The sequence below is a fragment of the Muscardinus avellanarius genome, assembly GCF_963383645.1.
Source record: "Muscardinus avellanarius genome assembly, chromosome: 12".
In the NCBI taxonomy this organism is placed as follows: Eukaryota; Metazoa; Chordata; class Mammalia; order Rodentia; family Gliridae; genus Muscardinus; species Muscardinus avellanarius.
In genome coordinates this window covers 12,761,873-12,781,057 of record NC_137798.1, presented here as the reverse complement: position 1 = coordinate 12,781,057, position 19,185 = coordinate 12,761,873, and the positions used below count along the sequence as shown (strand labels likewise).

Here is a 19,185-nt window from a genome sequence, read left to right as displayed (position 1 = left end):
ATTACAGGTGTGTGCCACTGCACTCAGCTATTTTGGAATTATTTTTTATTTGGAAACAGGCTCCCACTAAGTTATCAAGGACTCCACTGAATTGCTGGATCTCAAACCTGTGATCCTCCTGTCTCAGCCTCCCAAGGACTGGCTTTCCAAGCATGTGCCACCATCCCTGGCTTCTGTTATTTTATAATAGGAGTATAACCCAGTACAAAGACAGTTTTATGGTGTGTAGGATGTGTTATGATAAAGAAAAACTAGAAACATCCCAAATATAAGGTTAGGTTAAAAGTATGGTGTGTTAGCCGGGCGTAGTGGCACACGTTTGTAATCCCAGTACTTGGGAGGCTGAGATAGAATGATCCAGGTTCAAGGCCAGCCTCAGCTACTTAGTGAGGCCCTCTACAACTTAGTGAGACCCAATTTCAAAATAAATAATAAAAAATTGGATGCTGGGTGTGGTGGTGCTTGCGTGTAATCCCAGCATTTGGGAGGCTGAGACGGGAGGATCGCGGTTCATGGACAGCTTCAGCTGCTACTTAGTGAGGCCCTTTGCAACTCAGTGAGACCCTGTTTCAAAATAAAGAATAATAAATAGGGCTGGGGGTGTGTAGCTTGGAGGTAGAATGCCCAAGGTTCAATCCCCAGTACTTCCAAGAAAAAAAAAAAAATCTGGCTGGGGATGTAGCTCAAAGGTAGAATGCCCCTGGATTCGATCTCTAGCACTACACACGCATGCACGCGCACACACACACACACACACACACACACACACACTATATGCCGGGTGTGGTGGCGCATGCTTGTAATCCCCTTGTGCTTGGGAGGCAAAGACAGGAGGATCGAAGCCAGCCTTGCTGGCTTAGGAGACCCTGTTTCCAAATAAAAAAATATATAAAAAATAGGTCTGGGAGTGTAGCCCGGAGGTAGAAGAGTTGCCAGGAACCCCAGTACCCCCCCCACAAAATATATATTATATATATATGTGTGTGTTCATATAATAAAATATTATGGAAGTGTAAAAAACTGTATAGACCTCTATACAGTATAGATACACTGTCCATGATATATGGTTAAACAAGTAGTTTGTAGACAAATATATGCAGAATGATTACATATTAACATATGTGTCTATATTTATATCTTTGTATAAATAGGCAAAGTCTGAGTATAAACATACCAATGCACTAGCAGTGGATATAATGGTAGATGGAATAATAGATTATCTTAATTTTTCTTTTCTTTTTTATATTAGGGGTTGAGTCCGAGGGCAATCTACCACTGAGCTATATCTCGAGTCCGTGTTAATTTTTATGATATTGGGGATTAAACCGAGAGTCATTTTACTTTCAAGCTTCACCCCAACCTCCTCCCCCTCTTTTTTTTTTTTGCGGTACTAGGGATGGAACCCAGGGGTATTCTATCTCCGAGCTACACCCCCAGCTTTGTTTTTTATTCTTTATTTTGAAACAGGGTCTCACTGAGTTGCAAAGGGCCTCACCAAGTAGTAGCTGAGGCTGGCTGCAAACTGTGATCCTCCAGACTCAGCTTCCCAAAAGCTGGGATTACAAGCGTGTGCGCCACCATGCCCGGCTGCTGCTGCTGCTGCTGCTGCTCCTTCTTCTTCTTCTTCTTCTTCTTCTTCTTCTTCTTCTTCTTCTTCTTCTTCTTCTTCTTCTTCTTCTTCTTCTTCTTCTTCTCCTTTTGTGGTACTGGAGGTGGAACCCAGAGGCTTTCTACCTCTGGGCTATATTCCCAGACCTATTTTATATATTTTTTTATTTAGAAACAGGGTCTCACTAAGTTGCTGAGAGCCTCACTATAGCTGTAGCTGAGGCTGGCTTTGAACCTGTGCGATCCTCCTGTCTCAGCCTCCCAAGCGCAGGGATTACAAGCGTGCGCCACCACGCCCGGCTTACCCCCTCTTTTTGAAACAAGGTCTCGCTAAATTGCTGAGACTGGCCTTGAACCTGCCATCCTCCCGTATCAGCCTTCCAAATATTGAGATTACAGGTGTACATCACCATGCCTGGCTCTCAGCCCTTTTTATTTTATTTATTTATTTAATTTTTTGTGGTACTGGGGATTGAACCCAGGGGTTGAACCCATTATACCTCCAAGCTACACCCTCAGCCTTTTTTTATTTTTTGCTCGAAGCAGGGTTTTGCTAAGTTGCTGGGAGTGTCACTTCATTGCTGAGATTGTCATTGAACCTGCAATCCTCCTGTCTCAGCACCATACCCAGCTTAAATTTTTATCTTTGTTCCTATGTATATTGTCTGAACTTTTGTCCATGAATTTTATATTTGGAAAAAGAAAGAAAAGGTACGTGGAGAAGCTTTTTAAAATATCTAGCAAAAAATGTTCAAGGGGGCAGGAGTGTTAACTCAGAGGCACTCCTGCCTTTTGTGCACAAGGTCCTGAGTTTCATCCCCAGCACCACAAACCAAAGAAAGAAATCCCACCCACACTGCAAGGGGAAGGAGCAGACCAAGCGAGACCCAGCCAGGGTTGTCGTTCTTGTATGGTAAGTTGAAAGGCTAAAGTTCACGGTCCTGTCTTTGGTGTCAAGGTCCACTGCAGGCTCCAGGAAGAGTTGGCTGTTGTCCTGATATCATGGTTTATTTACGGGCGCATGAACTCGAGTCTGTATAAGCTCCTCAGCGCAGGAACTTCCCCAGGGCCATCCCAATACCTCGCAGCTGGCAGGAGCTCCACAGTGAGTTGCTGGATGACTGAGTGATGGTTGTGAGCACTGAGTCCAGATGGAGAGGTCGAGGCCAGGTTGTGGAAACATTTAGGCCAGGCTAAGAAGAAAGGAGCCATAGCTTTGGGGACACCTTTGTCCCGGGGCTGGAGGGTCACTCTTGTTTCTTTCCCTTCCTTTTAACCCTGGTGACAGCACGTAGGACAGGAGTGACCTGGCTGGTTTGGAGGGTGGGATTTTTGAAACAGCCCAGATGGGGCAGCACGGGTGGGGTGAGGCCTGCCGGTAACACGGACGTGCCAGGCCCACATCCCTAGGGCTGTTCCACATCGCTAGGGCTGGCCCACATCGCTAGGGCTGGCCCACATCGCTAGGGCTGTTCCACATCGCTAGGGCTGTTCCACATCACTAGGGCTGGCCCACATCGCTAGGGCTGGTCCGGTTGGGGGCAGTGAGAGGAGGGGAAGAGCTGGTTCCTAACTAAGCCAGATCTCAGCAAGATTCCACCTCCTCCCAGTTAACCAGGTGCTGGAAAGGAAAACATTTATGCTGGACTGGGCGCTTGGCGACCAAGCCCAAATGGGCATGCCTCTGGATAGGTGGCCTCAGTTGGTTTTCTTTTTCTTTTCTTTCTTTTTTTTTTTTTTGGCGGGGGGGGGGTACTGAGGGTGGAACCCAGGGGCTTTTCTACCTCCGGGCTATACTCCCAGACCTATTTTATACTTTACTTGGAAACAGGGTCTCACTAAGTGGCTGAGAGCCTCACTAAGTAGCTGAGGCTGGCTTCCAACCTGTGTGATCCTCCTGTCTCAGCCTCCCAAGCGCGGGGATCACAAGCATGCACCACCACGCTAGGCCTGAGTTGGTTTTCTAGAGATACTGTAACATATTACAAACTTAGTGGCTTAAAACCATACTATTCTGTCACTGTGTATTTCTACAGGTCAGAGGTCCAATGCACTCCCACGGAGTTAAAATCAGAGCATCAGGCCAGGCATGGTGGCACATACTTATAATCCCAGTACTTGGGAGGCTGAGACAGAAGGATCCAGGTTGGCAGACAGCCTCAGCTACTTAGTAAGGCCCTTTGCAACACAGTGAGACTCTGTTTCAAAATAAAGAATAAATTGGGGGTGGCACACATGCTTGTAATCCCAGGGCTTGGGAGGCTGAGACAGGAGGATCGCACAGGTTCAAAGCCAGCCTCAGCTACTGAGTGAGGGGCTCAGCAACTTAGTGAGACCCTGTTTCTAAATAAAAGATAAGATAGGTCTAGGAGTATAGCCTGGGGGTAAAAAGCCCCTGGGTTCCATCTTTAGTACCACACACACAAAAAAAAGAATAAAAAATATGGTTTGGGGTGTTACTTGGAGGTAAAATGGCCCCTGGGTTCCACCTCCAGTACTGAAAAGAAAAAAAAAAAGGAAGAAAGAAAAAATTGGACTGGGGGTTTAGCTCAGAGGTAGAATGCCTCCGGCTACAAATCTCTCTCTCCCTCTCTCTCTCTCTCTCTCTCTCTCTCTCTCTCTCTCTCTCTCTCTCACACACACACACACACACACACACACACACACACAATCAAGGCATCAGCAGGGGCATTTCCTTCTGGAGAGACCAGGGGAGTCTGGCCAGGCTTATTTCAGCTTCTGAAAGCCACGCCCCTTCCCTGCCCGCGGCTTCCTCCTCCATCTTCACAGGGAGTGTAACACTTCTCTGGTCGCTCTTCAATAACCATATTTTCCTCTGACCACAGTCACAAAAAGCTCCCTGCTTTTTTCCCCTCTTCCTGTGTGTGTGTGTGTGTGTGTGTGTGTGTGTGTGTGTGTGTATGTGTTTCTGGAGACTGAACCCTGGGGGGCATTCTACCTCCAAGCTATGTCACCAGCTCTTCTTTTTTTTTTAAACAAAGTACCTGCCAGGGGTGATGGTGCACCCTTGTAATCCGAGGATTTGGGAGGCTGAGACAGGAGGATCGGGGTTCGAGGCCAGCCTCAGCTACTTAGTGAGGCCTTTGCAACTCAGTGAGACCTTGTTTCAAAATAAATAATAAAAAATAGGAGCTGGGCGTGGTGGCTCACTCTTGGAATCCCAGCATTCAGGAGGCTGAGACAGGAGGATGCAGTGCGCGTTCAGCCTTGGCTACTTAGTGAGGCCCTTTGCAACTCAGTGAGACCCTGTATCAAAAATAAAGAATAAAAAATTAGGTCTGGGCGTGTAGCTCAGAAGTAGAATGCCTCTGGGTTCCACCCCCAGTATCGCAAAAAAAAAAAAAAAAAAAAATCTAAAAGAAAGCCAGAAGCTATTTGTGTTTTTTGGGGAAGCCCAATACAGCTGCCTTCAAAATGAAACTGGTGATTTCCAAGATGTCGGCCCCTCCCGCCCTGAGGTCACTTCCTTTTCTCACTGTTCCTTTCAGTACACCCCAGTGTACCTGGTCCCTGTGTCATGGCATCACCTATTATAGGGTATCTTTAGGGTGTAGGCTTCTGAGAGAGCCTGCCTGTCAGTTCTGGATCTATGGCCCATGCAATCCCAGCTCTCAGGAAAACCGCCCAGCCCTTTGTCTTCCAAGGGGAATGGGGCCAGACTGAATCCTAGCCTCTTAGCCTTTGCATCCCCTGGCCAAAAAATGAGACTCACCATCCTGGAGTTTACTCACCGAGTCACTCATTTTTCCATTTTACCTACTACGGGCCAAGCGCAGTTCTAGGGTAAGGAGGCCAAAGAAAAGATGTTTCTGGAGGGGTCTGCAAACCCTACAGCTCTAAGCAGTTACTGCTGGTGCTGTCCCGGGTCACACCCTCCCCTCCTGCTCCCAACCTAAACAATAGCGAGGACCCAGCGAGGAAGTTCTTGGCACAGAACTTTCCCCAAAGAATCTTTTCCCTTCGGGGATTTCCAGAAGCCAGAAAGGCCCCCATTTGCTCTGGCCTGCACTGAGCTGCCCTCAGAACAGCTCCGGGATCCTGGATCCTGGGTCTTTCTCCCTTGCCCAGAGCATCCTGAAGCCCTGCTGTGTATTCCTGGGCTGTAGCTATAAACCGAAGCTTGAATTCCACCAGTCACCGCTCTCCATCTTTTGGGCTCAACTTTTCAAGAGTGAAAACAGCGGGTCCTAGGTTCTTCTCTGGTTTAGCCAATCCCTTAGCATCTCTGGGGCCAGCTGGCCAAGCGAGGCCCCTGGGCGAAGGTGCTTGCAGCCAGCCAGCCCTGCGAGGAGCCGCCCGCCACCCGCACCCTGGCGCGAACCCCAGATCGGCGACCTCACCCAGTGCAGCCTGTTCCTACGCATTGTATAAGAAAATGAAACCCAAAAACCGGAAAGTCCCTCTCTCTAACCTGGTCCCACGTCGCCAGCTTGGAGACTGGTGACGCCGCGGCGGGCCGGGGCCTGATTGGCTGCTGCGCGCCGGCTATATAAGGGGTGCGCGCGGCGGGGCTGGCAGTCCGCGCCTGGCTGTGCTGGGGACGAGATGGCTCGCGGGGTGGCGGCGCTGGCCCTGTGCGCGTTGCTCTGTCTGGCCGCCGTGGATGCCGTCCAGTGTGAGTGCTGTCCCGCTCCCACCCTCTGTGACCCTCTCGGCGCCCCCGAGCTGGGTGACCTCCTTTCTCCAACTTCTTAGGGCTCGGTAGCTGCGGGGTCGTGGGGTGCCCCGGGAGTGGGGACGGGGTGGCAGCCTCGTGCCCCTTTTTTGCGCAGGGAGTGGGGGGCCTCTGTCCTGCCCGGCAGCGCGGATCGGGGCAGGATCGGGGGGTTGGTCGACTCCGGAGCCGCCGAGTGGGGGAGGGCTGCTCCGCTCGGGCGCAGCTGGTGGGGTGGGCGGGTGCCAAAGGCGCAGAGTTCAGGGCTGCGAAGGTGAGGAAACAGGTGTTCGGAGTTTGGGGGAGGCCCCCACCCAAGGAAGTCAGCCCCCGACAACTCTGCTTCCTTCGGGCTGGGAGGGCGCCCGCTGGGGTCCCGGATCCTCGCAGCCCCCCAGCCAGGCGAGGAAACTGTGCGCTAAGCGGTGGGTTTCCAAGCTCTGGTTAGGGTTGCTAACTCATCGGTCTCATTACCCGCGGCATCAGTTAATAATCCTGAGAGCTACCCGTTGACAGCTTGCTGATTACTTTTTTTTTTTTTTAGATACTGGGGATGGAACCCAGGGGCTTTCTACCTCCGGGCCACACTCCCAGACCTATTTTTATATTTTGTTTGGAAACAGGGTCTCATTAAATTGCTGAGTAGCTGAGGCTGGCTTTAAACCTGGGAGATCCTCCTGTCTCAGCCTCTCAAGTACTGGGATTACAAGCCTGCGCCACCTTATCTAGCAAGAACATTATTCTTTATGTCAGTTAATTAAATTAACTTTTTGTGGTGCTGTGCTTGAACCCTAGGACCGTTTGCATGCCAGGCAAGCGCTCTACCACTGAGACACAACCCCACCCCTGTGTCACTTAATTTTGAAAAAATGCACCTGGGGTGTGCACTTGGCCGTCTGATTCTCGTACTTAATGGCGGTACGCAGATTTTAAGTAACTTATCACATAAGGAACATGTGACAAACTATTGGATTTGAAACTGAGCCTGACCAGCGCCCCCCCTTGTCACGAGGGATGGAATCCAAGGGTGTCTACCTGGAGCTATCCGCCCAGCCCGATTTTATTTATTTATTTAGTACTGGGGATGGAACCCAGAGGCATTCTACCTCTGAGCTATAACCCCTGGCCCATATTTTTCTTCTTTATTTTGGAACAGGGTCTCAGTAAGTTGCAAAGGGCCTCACTAAGTAGCTGAGGCTGGCCTCCAACCGAGATCCTCCTTTCTCAGCCTCCCAAATGCTGAGATTACAGCTGTGCCCCACCACAACCAGTTTACACTTCCAGCCCCATTTTTTTATATCGAAACAGGATCTCACTAAGTGTGCCACCACACCTGGCTCTAATTAGTGACGTGTGTGTGTGTGTGTGTGTGCGCGTGTGTGTGTGTTACTGGGAATTGAACCCAGGGGCAGTCTACCTCCTAAAAATTCCCCTCCCCCAGTCCTATTTTATTATTTTATTCTGAAACAGTGTCTCACTAGGTTGATGAGAGTCTTACTACTTGCTGAGGCTGTCCTTGAACCTGTGATCCTCCTGTCTCAGCCTCCCAAGTATTGGGATTACAGGTGCACCAGCCTTTTGAGGTAGCAGAACAAATTTTGGTGCTAACCCTTTGTTCAGAAATGTGCCTCCTCATCTTCCTGTGGGATTCTCCAGAGCAAGCCAGGCAGCCATGGACCATGGCTGTCTTTTCTTCCTAGAGAACTTCCTTTTAGCACATTGCCTAGTTCTTTCCAAGATGAACAGAGCTTTTACTTTCAGTTTTGGAAAAGTGAAAGTTTATGAGAAAGAGAAGTTGGGAAAACAGTTGGAAGGCTAATTAATCCAAGACGGTTACGAAGACTGAAACACACCCAAGACCTTGGCACCTTCTAAATGGCTGTCAATTGCTGGGCCTTCTCACCTTTTTCCCTCACAAGGCCTCTGTGAAACAGTGTTTAGATCATAAGAAAATGGCATTTCACTTGAATATAATTTATTTACAAAATAAACAGTGTATTTATTATCACCTTATTGGTATTTGCTGGTGATGGTATACATCATTTTAATTAATTAACTAATTTTGCGGGTCTGGAACCCAGGGGCATTTGACCTCCCAGCTATACCCCCTTCCCTATTTTTTTATCTTTATTTTGAAACAGGGTCTCACTAACTTGTGGAGGGCCTCACTAAGTAGCTGAGGCTGGCCTCGAACCATGATCCTCCTGTCTCAGCCTCCCGAATGCTGGGATTACAAGTGTGCACCACCACGCCTGGCTTATTTATTTTTTTGATACTGGGATTTGACCTTCAACATACACAGGGGCATTCTATTTATAAGATAGACCCCCAGCACTTTTTATTTTTTATTTTTATTTTTTGTGGTATTGGGGATTGAAGATTGAACCCAGGGCCATCTACCTCTGAGCTATACCCCACAGCCCTATATTTTATTCTTTTTTTTTTTTGAAACAAAGTCTCACGAAGTTGTTAGGGCCTTACTAAGGTGCTGAGGCTGGCCTGAGATCTTTCTGTCTCAGCCTCCCAAGTATTGAAATTACAAACATGTGCTACTACCACCAACCTTATTTTTAATTTAATATTTATTTAATATTTATTATTAATATTAATAATTTAATAATAATTTAAATTTATTTAATATTTATTTATATATTATAAATATATAAATTATATATTTATTATATAAATTATATAATATTTTTGTGGTATTGGGAATGGGACCCAGGGGCATTCTACCTCCATTCTACACTCTCAACCCTCTTTTTTTTTTTTGGTGGTACTGGGGTTCCTGGAAGCTCTTCCACCTCTGGGATACACTCCCATGGGCTACACTCCCAGACCCATTTTTTTTTATTTTTTTACTTTTTATGTGGAAACAGGGTCTCTTAAGCCAGCGTGGCTGGCTCCGAACCAACGTGATCCTCCTGTCTCCGCCTCCCAAGCTCGGGGATTACAAGTGTGCGCCACCACGCCCGGCTCAGCCCTCTTTTTTTATTCTTTATTCTGAAACCAGGTCTCACTGAGTTGCAAAGGGCCTCACTAAGTAGCTGAGGCTGGCTGCGAACTGCGATCCTCCAGCTTCAGCCTCCCAAATGCTGGGATTACAAGTGTACGCCACCGCACCCCACGCCCGGCTTATGTTTTGTTTCTTTAAGTTTGTTGTTTCTCAAAAGCAGGTATGAGCTGGGCGGGCCCCTGGGTTCCATTTCCAGTACCACAAAAATAAAATAAAATAAAATAAAATAAAATAAAATAAAATCGGGTTGAGACTATAGCTCAGAGGTAGAATGCCCCTGGGTTCCATCCCTAGTACAGAGAGAGAGAGAGAGAGATAGAACGATAGAACACTATGAGGAAGAGATCTTCAGTCGTGTTTTCTCAAAATGGAGGCAGCCTTTTTGGAAAGCGGAAACTCCAGTAGAAAAGAAATTGGGAGAAATAGGTCAAATTTAGTGCTTGGCGTCCACTTGAGCTTGAGACCACATCTCGTGAAAACCACGTCAGGCCCTCGTGAAGATCTCTGGCAAATTTCATTTGTCTTTGCCTGATGTTTCGCAGATCCGCCAAAGGTTCAGGTGTACACCCGGCACCCAGCAGAGAACGGGAAACCAAACTTCCTGAACTGCTACGTGTATGGCTTTCATCCGCCCCAGATTGAGGTGGAGCTGTTGAAGAATGGGGTGAAAATGGAAAAAGTGGAGAAGTCGGACCTGTCCTTCAGCCGGGACTGGACTTTCAATCTCCTGGTCCACGCTGAATTCACCCCCAACGACAGCGACGAGTATGCCTGCAAAGTCAAACACGAGACTCTGCAGGAGCCCATGGTGGTCAAGTGGGGTGAGTTTGCAAGTTCTAAGCTGCTGAAAGTGGTATCGGGAGTCACAGCTTAGAGCCGCTTTGCTATTTTAAAAACTTGAATATTGAGATCGCCAGGGAATGTTCCTAAAGTGGTGAATCCAGAGGCATTCTACCTCCGAACTACATCCCCAGCCCTGTTTTTTATTCTTTATTTGGAAAAAGAAGGTTTCACTGAGTTGCCGAGGGCCTCACTAAGTAGTCGAGGCTGGTTGTGAACCTGCGATCCTCCTGTCTCAGCCTCCCAAGTACTGGGATTACAGGCTTGCGCCATCATGCCCACCCGGCTCTAGTGGGACCTTCTGAGACATCTCTACACAGAGCTCTCTCAGTCAGTGGGGTCCTGCAGTGACAGCAGGAGGCAGCCGTGGCCCCCCCTGCCGAGATGCACAGGCATCCGAAGCTTCTTTCCTACTGGATTTCCGGGCAGCCTCAGGGAGCATCAAGTAGTGTCCTAGGGAGGCAGGGAGGCCTTGGCCAGTAAGCCCATTAGCCTGGCACCCTACATTTTCATTTTGGAAACAGGGTCTCCTAAGCCAGCGCACGGCTGGCTTCGAACCTGCGCGATCCTCCTGTCTCCGCCTCCCAAGCGCGGGGATTACAAGCGTGCGCCACCACGCCCGGCTACAAGTCTTATTTTTTGACAGGCTTGGAAATGTGTTAGTACTATTATTATTATTATTATTATTATTATTATTATTATTATTTTGCAGTACTTGGGATGGAACCCAGGGGCATTCTACCTCAGAGCTACGCTCCCAGCCCTATTTTTTATTCTTTCTTTTGAAACAGGGTCTCACTGAGTTGCAAAGGGCCTCACTAAGTAGCTGAAGCTCTCCTTGAACCTGCAATCCTCCTGTCTCAGCCTCCCAAATGCTGGGATTAAAAATGTGCAACACCATGCCCGGCTGTGCAAGTCTTACTTCTTGACAGGTTTAGAGATGTGTTGGTAGATGTTATTTTAAAAGTAAAACTTAACTGTTTTTCATTTTCTCTTTCATAGATCGAGACAACTAATCGGCATCATGGAGGTGGGTTTTTAACCTTAAGAAATGTTTTTGTTTTGTTAATTACTGTGTGTGTGTGTCTGTGGTATTGAGTATTGAACTCGAGCATTCTACCTCCAATTTACACTCTCAGCTTTTTTTTTTATTATTTAGAAACAAGGTCTCACTGAGTTACTGACAGCCTCACTAAGCTGCTGAGGCTGGCTTTGAACCTGTGATCCTCCTGTCTCAGCCTCCCAAGTACTGGGATTACAGGTGTGCACCACCATGCCCAGCTTTGTTTATTATCCTTGGGACTCTTTATAGACAGTTCTCACATGATAACCCTCATGGAATGGAGGACTCTCATCAAGGTAGCATGTCAACAGGCGAAGAAGAATCCTATGGGATGGCATCCCTCGTCCTGTGAGCGGCAGGAGAGGGCATGTGGCCCAGTCGAGGCTCTGCCAGCACCACCGATGCCCTAACAGGAGGGCCCTGGTGTGGTGTGTCAGGATGGCAGGAGCCACTAACCCACACCACCTGCAAGGGTTTGCTTTTCCTTCTGTCATTTCCACATTGGGCATTTCTGCTGAGGAAAAGACCTTCAGGAATGAATCATTCTCAGCAGGGCGTGGTGGCGCACACACCTGTAATCCCAGTATTTAGGAACCTGAGACGGGAGGATCGTAGGTTCGAAGCCAGCCTCGGCAATGTAGTGAGGCTCTCAGCAACTTAGTGAGACCCTGTTTCAAAATAAAGACTAAAAAACAGGACTGGAGGTGTGGTTCAGAAGTAGAATACCCCTGGGTTTCATCCCCAGTACTGCAAAAAAAATAAAATAAAATACATACATACATATATATATATATATATATATATATATATAAAGAAAAAATCTATACAGCTCAAGTTAGACTAATTTGGTGGTGAGATGAGTAATCCAAATAAAATAAGACATTTACTAATCATTTGTCTTTGTTTTTGTTTGTTTTTGTTTTTTTTTCAGGTTTGAAGATGCCTCATTCGGACTGAACTACTATCTAAATTGTTTTCTTTTTTTCTTAAAGTTGATATTAAAGTTTCCTTTTTTTCTTGTACCCCTTATGCACATACTAACGAATAGTGTTAGCAGACGTATAATCTTTGTAATTCTACCCAGGGCACTTCCAGCTAGTGTGTCTTATCATCTTGGAGTGTGGACTTTCAGAAAATAATCGAAGACTTAATTTGGGTCTTAGATCATTTAAGATAAACAATAAAGTACCTGTAAGTACTATGATTGGAAACCTTATTCATAAAAGCTATTTTGATACTTACAGCAATAGACTGATAGGGAAAAAAAAACCTCTAATAAATATAATTAAAAATAGTAGTCAATCCTGTCTCGAGCCTTTACTGTGTGCTAAACTCCGTAGGTCTCTCGGTGGCTGGCGGTGGTCGTTCATCGTTGGTTCTCCGTAATACAGAGGTTTAAGAAGCCGAGGAAGGTGAGGAGGCGGTTAGATCCCTCGGTAGCACTCGGCCCGCCTAGGCGTGCCGTAGTGACGCGCGGGCTTCTCCCCCGGGGACTCTTTCCTCCTTGAATGCTTTCGCTGCCGCACACCGCCGTAGGGTTAACTGAAGCTTTCTGGGTGGCCACCCTTCGGCGTCTGCAAGTGTGCTAGTTGGCATCAGATGGAGAGCCAGTTCTTGCGTTAGGTCTTGCAGAAGCAGGCCCTGATCCAAGGGTGTGGATGCGAGTGACTTATTAAGAAAGGGCTCAGGAAAACAACAATAAGGTAGTGGACGATGAAGGACAGGACTGGGAAGAGGCCAAGCCAGGTGTGATTTCAGAAGTCCCAAACCCAGCCTTCTCCCATCAGGGCCTCTAGAGCAAAGAGCACACCCTCGGGGTTTGTCCTGACTCAAGCCAAAGAGCTGGCTTTGGGTCATTCACATCAGCCCGTCTTTGCGACACAGGGCTGTGGAGTGGCCTGTGACATAAAACTCTTGAGATACTTCCAGCTCTCCCGGTACCTGAAGGTAACGTGCAGGTTTGAGTTGTTAGCAAATAGGCAAAAGCTGGGAACAGACTCATAGAGGGAGACCTGGGTGGGGCTTCGGTTGCTACTGTGAGTTTCCTGGTGAATTCCTCTGGTAAGCTCGGCACACGTGTTAACTGAATCGAGTTAGGGAGTTTAGGAGGAGGCAAAAACACCAACCAGGTTATCAGAGACCGCTGCTTTATTCAGGCCCGGCTCCTTCAGAGAGTCAGCCAGCTGTAGGGGAAGGGACTGACGGGCCACGCATCTGGAGAGCTGCACATAGGCCTGATCGGCCAGCTGAGTCACATGGCGGATCGGAGGCACCGATTATAGGCACTGTTTTATAGGCATGCTGATTCTCGCAACATCTGTAGTCTTGCGACCTCTGGAGTCTGTCTCGCGATGTTTGGAGTCTTAAGGCACCTGGAGTCTCGCGATATCTCCGGGTTCCGCCTCCTGTTCCCACTGCTGAGATCTCATGGGGGAGGGACCCAACTTATCAGTAGCCTCAAACTGCTGTTATAAATTCAAAGTCTCTAAGGGGCTAACATTAAAGTTTGCATACCAGTGAACTCAGATACTAAGTTTGAATCCTAATTTCACAAAAGAAACTGGAAAATTCATCACCTTGTGGTTTGGATACTGGGATTAAAGTGTGCACCACCATTAAAAAGTAATTATTTTACAGTTCACTAGAGCAAATGATTAAAGACCAAAGCAGGAGCTCGGCGTGGTGGTGCAGTCCTAATCCCTGTACTGGGAGGCTGAGACAGGAGGATCACAAGTTCACAGCCAGTCTCAGCTACTTAGGCCCTCTACAACTTAATGAGACCTTGTTTCCAAATAAAGAATAAAAAATAGAACTGGGCTGTAACTCGGAGGTAGAATGCTCCTGGAATCAATCCCCACTACCATAAAAAGATAAAATTAAAAAGGGCTGGGGGTGTAGCTCAGAAGCAAAATGTCCCTGGATTCAATCCTTAGTACCAAAATAATATTAATACTACTATTAATAATGTTATTTTTTTCTTTGTGGTACTAGGGATGGAACCAGGGTTCAATCTCCAGTAGCCAAAACAAAACAGCAAAACTCAAAATATACTTTTGTACTGCCCGGTAGTCACATTACTAAAAAACTAAGTGTAGATGATTAGTAAATATTCAATAAATAAATAAGCCAGGTGTGGTGGCAAATGCCTGTAAGCCTGTACTTGTGAGGCTGAGACTCTAGGACAGACTTAGCAACCTAGCAAGACCCTGTTTTAAAACCAAAAATAAGCAGGGCGTGGTGGCGCATGCTTGAAATCCCCTCGCTTGGGAGGCTCCCTCACAGGAGGATCACACAGGTTCAAAGCCAGCCTCAGCTACTTAGTGAGGCTCTCAGCAACTTAGTGAGACCCTGTTTCCAAATAAAATATAAAATATGTCTGGGAGTGTAGCCTGAAGTAGAAAAGCCCCTGGGTTCCATACCCAATGCCACCAAAAACAAAACAAAAATAATAATGCTTTTTTTTTTTTTCACTACTGTGGATGGAGCCCAGGGGCATTCTACCTCTGAGGGACACCTCCAGCCCCATTTTTTATTCTTTATTTTGAAACAGGGTCTCACTGAGTTGCAAAGGGTCTCACTAAGTAGTTAAGGCCCTTTGCTCAGATGTAGAATGCTCCTGGGTTCCAACCCCAGTATGAAGAAAGAAAAGAAATAGGGCTGGGGGTGTAGCTTGGAGGTAGAATACCTCTGGGTTCTATCCCCAGTACCGCTAGGCATGTATCTTGGAAGTAGAATGCCCCTGGATTCAGTCCCCAGTACCTGAAAAAAAATTTTTTTACATGATATTACATTATAAACATTTCATTTTATTTTATTTTTGCAGCACTAGGGATTGAATCCAAGGACATTCTACCTTGGAGCTACCCCCAGCTCTGTTTCTTTTTCGGTACTGGGGATGGGACGCAGGGACACTGTACCTCTGAGCTACACTCCCAGCCCTATTTTTTACTCTTTATTTTTGAAACAGGAGCTCACTGAGTTGCAAAGGGCCTCACTAAGTAGCTGAGGCTGTCCGCAAACCGCGATCCTCCTGTCTCAGCCTCCTAAATACTGGGATTACAAACTTGTGCCACCACGCCTGGTTATTATAAACATCTTTCCCATTGTGTGTGTGTGTGCGTGTGTGTGTGTGTGTAGACTGAGACCTCTGGCCCTCAGCCTCTAAATACTCCGAGTGCCTTCATTATTAGCACAATGCAAAATTGCTCAGTTATTTTTCCGATGGGTCCTGGTGAAGGCAAACGCCTCCACTGAGAACCGCGCCTTGAGAAGGCGGGAAGTCACTGATTGGATCGAGTGGAGGCCACCCCACCCTTCCCTTTTCTCGGAAAGCCGAAGCTTGCGGGAAACAGAAACCACAGTCACCAATGTCCCTTTTCCTAACCCGAGACAGGGCCTTTGGCCCAGAGACTGATGATGAAATAACTGGGCTGGATTTTGATTGGGCAATTGAAAAGCAATGAAAGCCGACCAAAACAAAAAAAATGTGAGTGAAGCCAGGCGTGTGGGCATCTGCCTGGAATCCCTGTGCTTTCGGGGCTGGGCCAGGCTGGTGGGAGGGTCCAGGACAGTCTCCACGGTGTGGTGTAACAAAGTAATTAGACTCTCAGCAACCTAGTGAGACCAAAAAATAGGATCCGGGCGTGGTGGTGCATGCTTGTAATCCCAGCATTTGGGAGGCTGAGACATTACATTTGTAATCCCAGTATTTGGGAGGCGGACAGCCTCAGCTACATAGTGAGGCCCTCTGCAACTTAGTGAGACCCTGTTTCAAATGAAAAAGAATAAAAAAATAGGGCAGGGGTGTAGCTCGGAGGTCTAATGTCCTTGAGTTCCATCCCAGACTCAAAAAAAAAAAAAAAAAAAAAAAAAAAAGCAGGGCATGGTGGCGCATGCTTATAATTCCAGCATTCAGGAGGCTGAGACCGGAGGAGGACTGCAATTCACAGCCAGCCTCAGCTACTTCGCAAGGCCCTCTGCAACCTAGTGAGACCCTGTTTCAAAATAAAGAATAAAAAATAGGGCAAGGAGTATTGCTTGGAGGTCGAATGCCCCTGGGTTTCATTCCCAGACCCGCAAAATAAATAAATAAATAAAAGAATAAAAAAAGTACGTAGGGCTGAGAATGTAGCTCGTTGGTAGAATGCCCTGGGTTCCATCCCCAATACCGCAGATAAATAAATAAATAAATAAATAAATAAATAGGGTTTGTGTGTGTGTGCAAGTGTGTTCAGCGCTCTTCACTGTCCAGTTGTGGGAATTTGCACTACGACAACCTACTTGGTGACTGTGCTCTGCTCGCAGGGCACTGTCCACGGTGAGCCAGTTTTTCCAAGCCGCCTCCTCCCTCGGCTTCTTTTCTCCTTGTCTACCTGTTCAACATCCTTCCCTGGCCTGCGACCCCGACAATTCCCCCCTAACCCTCTCAGGCCAAGAGCTGCAGAGCAGTGTGCACAGGGGTGCAGGCGCTCTGCTCTCTGCTCTCCGCTCATAACAAAATACCTAGGTCTGAGATGGAGATGGGCTGCAGGGTGCAGGTTGGAGCGAGGGTGGGGTGCTAGGCACTGCTCTCTGAGGCTGCCCGCCCTCTCCCCTGGGCAGTCTGTCCTTGGGCACAGAGGGAAGGAGGAGGGCAGGCAGTCCGGGAACACTGGGTAGAGTGTAGTGATTCAGCTAGAGGCTGCTGACACACAATGTAAAGGAAGAACGCCCCTGGTAGGCAGGTCAGCACGTGCAGAATGCTGGGTGCAGCACCCACCTCTGGGCTCCACGCATTTTCTTCCTAGGCTTGGCCGGGTTCTAGGACTTGCATCTAAAACCAGTTCCCACCTCTATGTTGTGTAACATTTCTGTCAACTTACATGCTTATTTCCTGAGATATAATTCACAAACCACACAATTAACACATTTAGATTATACATATAGCTGTAACGTTGAAATTGAGTTGGGGTTGTGAAGGAGACAAACACCAGCCAAGTTATTAAAGGTCTCTTTAATTAAAACTAGTGTGGGGAGCCATTAAGGTTTCCCCTTATCTTTACTAAAAGAATACTTCTGACTGTCCTTGATTCACCTGACTGTCCTTCGCCCAGAGTTGACAAGGTTTGGGGTCATGGAAGGTCCAAAGTAAATAAGGTCCGAGAGAAGATTAGGTTTGTGTTGTGTGGCACGAGGGTATTGATTCACCTGCCTGTGATGTATGTACTTTGGATTTGTCATTATTGTTTTCCGGTGTAAGAAACTGTATAAATACCACAAGAGAAATAAACCTGGGATCGGCCAGTAGAGATATCGACCCAGGAGTGGACTGGCGATCCTCCCATGCTTGAATTGAATTCTTAGAATTGAATTCATAGAATTGAATTCTTTAATCCTCACTCCTCTCTTTGGAACCCACACTTTTGCTGGCCGGCAAACTTGTACCTTCGGGCGAGGTCTGCCAACCGGGGAGAAGGGACCAATGACCGAGCAGCAGTCATGTAGCCAGCAAAGTTGGTCAGCATTGTCACGGGCAGAGAGGAAGGAAGGGTATTTATGTAGCCAGGGTCTTGGGGCGGGGCTAGCGGCTGGCCTTCTCGGGACACCTGGAGTCTCGTGATGTCTCCGCTTCTGGCTTCCGGAGTTCCGCCTCCTGTCCCTGCGGGGTTGTGGGGGAAGGGAGAGACCCAACCTATCAAGAGCTGGATGTGGAGGTCCCCAGCTTGTAATCTCAGTACTTGGGAGGCTGAGACTTGAGGTACCGGGTTTGAGGACAGCCTCAGCTACTTAGTGAGGCCCTCTGCAATTAGTGAGACCCCGCTTCGAAAATAAAGAACAAGCCGGTTGTGGTGGTGCATGCTTGTAATCCCAGCGCTTGGAAGGCTGAGACAGGAGGATCGCACAGGTTCTGATTTAGGATAGAAGGAATAAGTAGGTAGAAAGAAGACAGACAGGAAGGAAAAGTAAAATAGCTTTAATCTAAGAACCTGGAGCTGAAATGCTTCAACCTCTAATCCCCAAACCAGTCCTCTTTCCTAGGCCTGACTCTCCCCAAAATTCCTGGGAAAACTGTAGATCCTAGACTTAACTACAATATTTCTGAGAAACCTATAATTTAGGATGTTCCAGTATATCTGTCAATCAGCTAATGAGGACCCTAATCAGCCTGAAGAGCCTAAGGCTGACCAGACCACCAGACCACCAGCAAGCGCCTCGGGACTACTGGGCTGAGCTCATCCACCCTCAGGCTGACCAGACCACCTGCCCACCATAAACCGCCTAGGGACTACCGGGAAGTCCCCTATAAAATGAACCCTGAACTTCCCAAAATGCCTTCCTCATCTTGAGGTGGCCCGCATTCTCTCTAGAATGTGTATTTCCTTTCCTTTCCCAAACAAACCTCTGTCTATGTCTAACTTGTTATGGTGAAATATGTTGCGGCGTGTGAGGGGAGAAATAATTCCCCCAACACAACCACACAAAGATAAAAAGCGCAGGTTCTTGTCCTGAGCTAAGGATAAGTATACGTAGCTCAGACACTTGCTGAAGATTTAAAGAAGTTTATTAAAAAGATAGAAATACAGAAGACAGTTAAAGCCCCATGCCATTCAGAAATGGCATGATGGGTCGATTCCAACGAATACACCCAAAAGTCCCTGCATGCTGAGTGTTCTTATCCCGACTAAGTCTGCAGCGGGTCTTGAGATATGTAGATATGCTGCCCTAGCCCAGGTATCTGCTCTGAGGCAGAGGGGGCGGCTCTGTCTCCGGCACAGATCCCACACCTTATGTTATACTCCCAAAATGTGTTAAGTTGCTTATCTGGGATCTGGGATTTCCTACCATCCTTGAGGCAGTTTGTCTTTCTTTAGAAATGTAAAGAGTCCCTTTTCCCTGGCGCTCCTGGCTTTCTTTACTACCAAAGATATATTTTTAAAATTGGAAATCTTTCCCAATACTGGTACGTTAATACATTTTGAGACCTTTCCCCAGTAAGGTACATAA

The 19,185-nt window shown here is 47.4% G+C and overlaps 1 protein-coding gene across 1 annotated transcript; it reads left to right on the top strand.

Annotated features, from left to right (window-relative positions):
* Positions 1–6,174: 6,174 nt before the first annotated feature.
* On the top strand, positions 6,175–10,173 carry B2M (beta-2-microglobulin; the record flags this gene model as incomplete). Its single annotated transcript, XM_080707029.1, has 2 exons — positions 6,175–6,244; positions 9,842–10,173. 2 exons carry the CDS (start codon positions 6,175–6,177, stop codon positions 10,171–10,173), a joined length of 402 nt encoding a protein of 133 aa, XP_080563155.1.
* Between the last annotated feature and the right edge of the window lie 9,012 nt (positions 10,174–19,185).